This window comes from Lontra canadensis, unplaced genomic scaffold (assembly GCF_010015895.1).
Source record: "Lontra canadensis isolate GAN:19392208 unplaced genomic scaffold, GSC_riverotter_1.0 scaffold9, whole genome shotgun sequence".
Lineage (NCBI taxonomy): Eukaryota > Metazoa > Chordata > Mammalia > Carnivora > Mustelidae > Lontra > Lontra canadensis.
In genome coordinates this window covers 30241750-30248043 of record NW_022631003.1, presented here as the reverse complement: position 1 = coordinate 30248043, position 6294 = coordinate 30241750, and the positions used below count along the sequence as shown (strand labels likewise).

The following is a 6294-nucleotide window of genomic DNA, read 5'->3' as shown; positions in this document are numbered from 1 at the left end:
AGCTCATAAAAGAACAATATGAGCTCTGTTATATGTTGGCTTGGTGTTAGGCTAATTTATTCTTTCTACCATTCTGGTTGGTATAATGTCATAAAATGTTGTTACGGTATAAAATTTCCAATTCTTGAGGAACAGGGCAATTAGAATCTCTTACTGTGTCATCTGAAGAGAAACACATCCTTCTTAAGAAAACATTCCTGCTTTCTAGTTTCTTTTACCTGTAGGTATCTATGATGCAACTCTGCAGTATATTGTTTTATAGTATGCGTTGATTCAAGGGTCCTACTAAAACTCATGATAAATGAAAAAAAGAGTAATGTAAATATAGAATTACTAGATCCAAAATGGCATGGTTTCTTATTGTTTTGCATATACTTTGTAGAACATGAGACTCAATGTAGCCACTTCCCATCAGTCTTTCAATGGCAACCCAGGAAGCTGTAACCACAATTACCTTGCTCTAATGGAAGATGGATGAATGATCTTTCAGACCCCAAAGCAATGCAGATTTGGCAAGGAGTAGGAGTCACCATTAACAATCCAGTTTTTCAGGCGTGACACATTTTATATTCCAATTTTTAAATGTCTTCCAGGTTGTAGGAAAATGTAATGACATTTTCTGGAAGACATTTTGAAGTTTAATTAAAATGCAGTTTTGAAACATATCCCTTGGGCTTTGCAGTTGTAAATATGAGCATATCAGGAACTTACACAGAGATGTGAATGTTCTCATCCTGATGTTGGGTAGCTCTGGTTGGGAACTGTGTACATTAATCTTTTGACAAAATAGCAGTGTGCCTCTTTTGCACAACTGGGCCCTGTGGGTAACTTCTGTGCAGTGTATTCATAGGAAGAAAACCTGATATTTTAAATTCTCCTCCCTTCCTCTGGGAGGTCGCTGTGTACTCAACAAAAAACCCTTGCTTCTTGTACTTACAGAGCTGAAAAAGTTCCTATTAAACCAGAGGCTGAAAAACAAAGGGCACTCTGGTGAGCAGTTGACAACTTAGAGCAGTTATTCTCCAAGCTTCTTGTTACTGGAATAAGAAAATGGCATGACCTGGGAATCTGAACTACTCAAAACGCTGATCCATCTCCTACTGGCAGACATTTTCCTCAGCTCTGCTTTTCAGTTGATTCATTTGGAAGCTGAAAGAACTTTTAAATTTTGTTCAAAGATTATTTATTGAACACCCGCTATATACTAATCCTATTATTTGGTATTGAGTAGTATGTGTTGAATGATAAGGCTCCTGTCCTTAAGAAGTCCACAAAGTAATTAGGGAAGTCACATTGGCAACTTGGAAGGAATAGCATTTCTCTTTAGGAGTTAACCCCAGGACCCATGATATATAATTCACTGAAGTAATACCTTTAGTCTTTGGAATCTTTGTAGCTACCAGTGTTTAATACCTCCTCTGGCATGTTCAGTCCTTGGACTAGCTTACCAGTAGCAGGATTTTGCTAACTATATAGTAGACTCTTTAGTAATAGTCTTGTTCTTAACACCTGCTGGGTTACTAAATAAAGGGAAGTGGCAAACATTTGTGATTGGAATGTCTCTGACCCTTTGTTTGAGGAAGGAATGGTGGCTCTGCTGGGAACACTTAGAACTCTCAAAAGTGCATACTGTTTACAGAAGATGAATCCTCTCAGCTTCAACACATTATTTCTGCCCAGAGCTGATTGTATTTTTCTGTGGACTTTGTGGTCAAAGGGAAAAATAATAATTAAACTGTATCTTACAGTTTGAGAATTAAGCTCTAGAATTAAACTCAAGATTATCCTAAAGGTAACACCCTGTGATGGTGTACATATTTTCTAATTTCTTACAAAAGGCATTAACTTGTGTTCTTGAACCACTAATGAGCATCTATTAAACCATATTTCAGTATTTAATGAATGGACTATAAGATACACTTGAAGTTCTACTTGACTTTGTTCTTGTTGGGTCCATTAGTATATGACTAGAAGGAACTTTTTGAATTTTAAGAAGATTGACTCCCTTTGTTCTTGCTTGGTAAATACAGAAAAATTCTCAATGCTTTAAATATTTAAATTTAATAAAATTTAGTATTATATTAGTTATTAATATATTTTATGAATATAGTATAAATAAAATAAATTTAATGAATTTAAATTAAAATGCTTTAAGTGCTTGATTTGCTCAACTGATACTCAGAATAGGTAATAGAAAATTAAAACCAAATTCATAACCATCAAAATGTATGATTATGCTGTCTCCGAAGGTGTCTGTTTCACCATTATTTCTAGAATTGATGCTACCTGCATTCCAAACTAATTTTTGTAACAAGGAAGGGAGATGCCAGTATTCACTTTAAATTTTTCAGGACCAGTAGCACCTGGGTGGCTCAGTTGGTTAAGCATCGGGCTCTTAGTCTCAGCTAAGGTCTTGATCCCAAGGTTGTGAGTTCAAACCCCACACTGGGCTCTGAATTGGGTGTGGAGTTTACTTAAAAAAAAAAAAAAGAGAGAGAGAGAGAGAGAGAGAGAGAAAGAGAAGTATTTCAGCACCAATAATGTCAACATGGACTTTGGTTCATAACTTAACGTAGCCCTGAATATATTCATTGTGTTGTAGGCGCAAACCTTTAGAATGTACCTGTTTTACAACAATGGCTAAGGAAATACAGAGGAAAGGAATAGGGGCTTCGCACTTAACTATCATGTCTTGTCTTTTGCTTGGAGTTGGACTCCCCAATATCCATGACTATATCTTAGATGTCTAATTAAGTACCAGATTTCTGTCTGAATGAAATTGGAGGAAGTTAATAGTGAATTAGTGGATTAGGTTTTCTTAATTCTAGAATATTTAGTCCAACTCACTCTTATTTAAATTGTTATTGCTTTATAAACGTTACTTATCTCAAGGCTGAACAATATTCATTTAGACTGTAATTTGCTAAGAGTTTATTTATATTTAAACACTTATCTTAAATTATATATTTCAGTTTTTCCTCCACAGAAAATGACAATGTCATAAGAAAAATCACCATTTGTTCTTAAAAGGCTTTTTTGCTTCCTTCATCTTACCACCCCATGCCTTATCCTATGATTTTAGTCTTTACCATTGCTAGAAGACCTTTGTATGATTCTAAAGACACTAATTGTATTAATAATGCTTTGGTGAGACTTCTAACCATAAATTCCCATGTTCCCTCTTCCCCTTTTTCTTTTAAGGGATGGGCTATTTGTGAGGGAAACCTTAAAGATGACCTGAATCTGATACTTCCTTACCTTAATGTTCAAGTAGTTACCAAGGCAGTGTTAAAAAACATATTTTTCATGGGAACAACTTAGATGGATTTGGTGCAATCTTAAGATTTAGAGTTTTAGATGGAGTTTTGTAAAATTGGTCATATCTGTTGTTATAGCACTCCAAACTAGGTGCCTTATACAGGCTTAATGAATTGGCCTTCAATTTTTGAATAAAAACTCTATCCAACAAATTCATATGTGAAACTAAGCACAAATTCTAGATTTTGCTTATTAACATAGGTTTACATTTCTTACGAAAAAAATACAAAGATGGGTTCTGTTTTGAAGGCTATGGGACTCAAATGAAAACATGAATAAATTCAGTCTGAATATTTGAATATCTCAGAAACATTATTCCAATCACATAGAGCTCAGACCAATCTCTCCCTTTGTGTGTATTTCCTTTTTAAAATGTTCATAGAATTTTGGATCATGTATCCAGCATTTAGTTGTTTCTTATAAATGTATGTATAATCTACCGACTAGGATGAGAGAGTCTCGGGGGCAGTTACGGTATTTTACTTCTTGTGCATCTTCCAAACATGTAATAGATATCTAACAGGATTGGGAGCATAAACAGAATACTTCCTAAATATGTGCTTGCTTGATTCACAGACTTTCTGTTTTGTTGTATTGTTTTACTGATGGGTGGGTCCTGAGCTGTGGACAGTTAAAGAAAAAATTCTGTAGAAGAAAGTCTGGTCTCATCTAAACACAGAGGTGGAATAAGTAGGATGATACTCATAGTGGAAAGGTGATTACATATGGTGTCACACCATGCTACTTAGCAACCCAAGTCCCTGGAACCCTGAGTGATACAACAGGAAAGTAGTCTTCTTCAGGGAAGGTTTTTTTTGAGCTGATATATATTTCCCACTCGATCCCTTTCCCTGGTAAAATTCTCAGTAGCTCTTTTATGCTTCTTGTTGTTACCAGTAAGAGCAAGATCTTTCAAATTAAACTTTACATTGGTGAAAATTACCCCTGGCCTTAGGGTTCCTGATCTGCCTCTCTTCATTTTCTCAGATCTGGCTAACTCTCTGGACTGAGTTTCTTTAATCTTTTCTCCTGACTTCTCTGCCTTTTTTCTGCTCTCTCCCGTCTTCACTTCAAATTGGACATACTTCATAAAAGGATGTCTAAGTAGTTCAGCCATTCTATTGAATTGAACTTAAATATTGGACAAAATACATTTTAAGTGGTTTTTAACTAAAAGCTAATATGAAAATGTTGGAATATGTACCAATATAAACATATTATACTTACGGTTATATTCAAATACAGTTAAAAATATTACATCATGTTCCTTCTAGTAGAAATTTTAAAGGGTATACAGACTCACCTTCTGAGTCATGATGTAATTTAGATTATATTTTATTAGACATTCTTTACAAATTTAAAATACTGCTATTTTTACATGCACAGAGGAAAATCAGTTTGGATAATTATATTTAGGCATTATTAAAATCAACCACAAAATAGAGACACTTTATTGTGTCATTTATCAACATACTTGATATGTATATCTAAAGTGCATTATGTTACAAAAAATAGAGAAATTCAGCAGCACCAAGATACATTTACAAAATAAATACATCAGTTGACAAAATAAATTATGGTAAATGTGATAATAATAATTGGATTAGCCTTGGCAAAAAAAAAATATTCACAATGACCAATGTGCAGTTTCATAGAGCAATGGGGAAGACAGTTTTATTCCAATGCATTTACAGTATTTACAGACAATAAATATTTCTAATACTTTCCATATGTTCACTATTACAGAATCCTGTAATACGTCCTCTGAAGGTCCTTGCTAAAAATTTCAATGCCTCCTGAAAAGAGAAGGAAGGGAGAGAAGAGGAGAAAGAAAATAGGTTAATTCTCCTTAACAAGTGAAAAGGCATAAAAAATAAAGGAATACAGAATTACAATGGAAAAGATTCCAGGGATTTCTTGTAAATATTCCCGATAGGTGGTATCAGTGGGATCTGCCTGATTCTCCAGAACCTTTGCTGCGGGCAGGGTCTTCAGCATGATCTAATGATCAGTGTAGCACAAGAAGAGCAAGGGCTTGGTTTCTAATTCTATATACTGTCTGAAAAAGGAGACCCTGGGGGAATTTTTCAAAGCTGCCAACTGGCAAGTCTGGGAAGAGAAGGGACACATTTGAGAGTCTGGAAATAAGACAAGGTTGTGCAATCCATCATCAAATACACCTTGCTAAAAGCTTATTCCCCAGGGATGCCTGACATGGGTAATCCAAAGGTTGCTTATTCTGTTCAGGTTTCCATTTGGCCAATCTCTCACTAAGATAATGGTTGTTAGGAGAGTAGAGTGTGTGATTGGAGTAAATGTTGGAAGGATGTGTAATTGAGCAGTATGTTTGGTTGGTTATTTGATATCAGTCATCACTTTAGCTATCCTTAAACACTAATGAATGAAACTATTTTTGGATTTTAGATTCTGAAGTCAAAACTAAGAACTATTTGTCTCTCACTCTGCTGGTTTTTGGAATTGATCTGGAATTAGAAACTGGGAAAACCCATTAAATTAGAGAAAAAAAATCAATTAACTTAAAAGTATAAAATAGCAGTATTTCACTGTGTTTATTACACAGAATAAATTACCACCTGGGATTAATATCTCTTCCAACCCTTTCTAAAACATTGTAGTGACAGTATTTTAAGATGGGCTGGCAGCATTTTCTCTGCTTTTCTCTCTCCCTTTCTCTTCTCTTTGTGTGTCTATTTCAGTGGTGTCTAAAAGAAGCACCTATGGAATGGAACTCAACTGGCTGTGCCATTGCATTAATAGCCAGAGTGTGGGCAGAGTTTTACATGGCAGACCCATATGGTGGTGAAAACCACAGAAGAGCCAACTTTTGACAAGTTAGGAACTTCACGTGCAGCTTGAAGAAAGATAAGCAAGTTGAACATTTAGGATGCTTTCTTGTCTTAAGAAATTGACATCTTCACCAATCATTTTAATTAGAATGGCAAAATAGCTCCTAAC

The 6294-nt window shown here is 35.0% G+C and overlaps 1 protein-coding gene across 4 annotated transcripts in view; it reads right to left on the bottom strand.

Moving 5' to 3' along the window:
• Positions 1-4635: 4635 nt before the first annotated feature.
• The window catches only part of PTHLH (parathyroid hormone like hormone), a 66463-nt gene continuing 64804 nt past the window's right edge, over positions 4636-6294 (bottom strand). For all 4 annotated transcript variants that reach the window (XM_032855177.1, XM_032855175.1, XM_032855174.1 and 1 more), the window contains one exon: positions 4636-5114. In XM_032855177.1, coding sequence (XP_032711068.1) covers positions 5105-5114 — 10 coding nt within the window. In that variant the 3' untranslated portion in view covers positions 4636-5104. The remainder of the gene's footprint in view (positions 5115-6294) is intronic.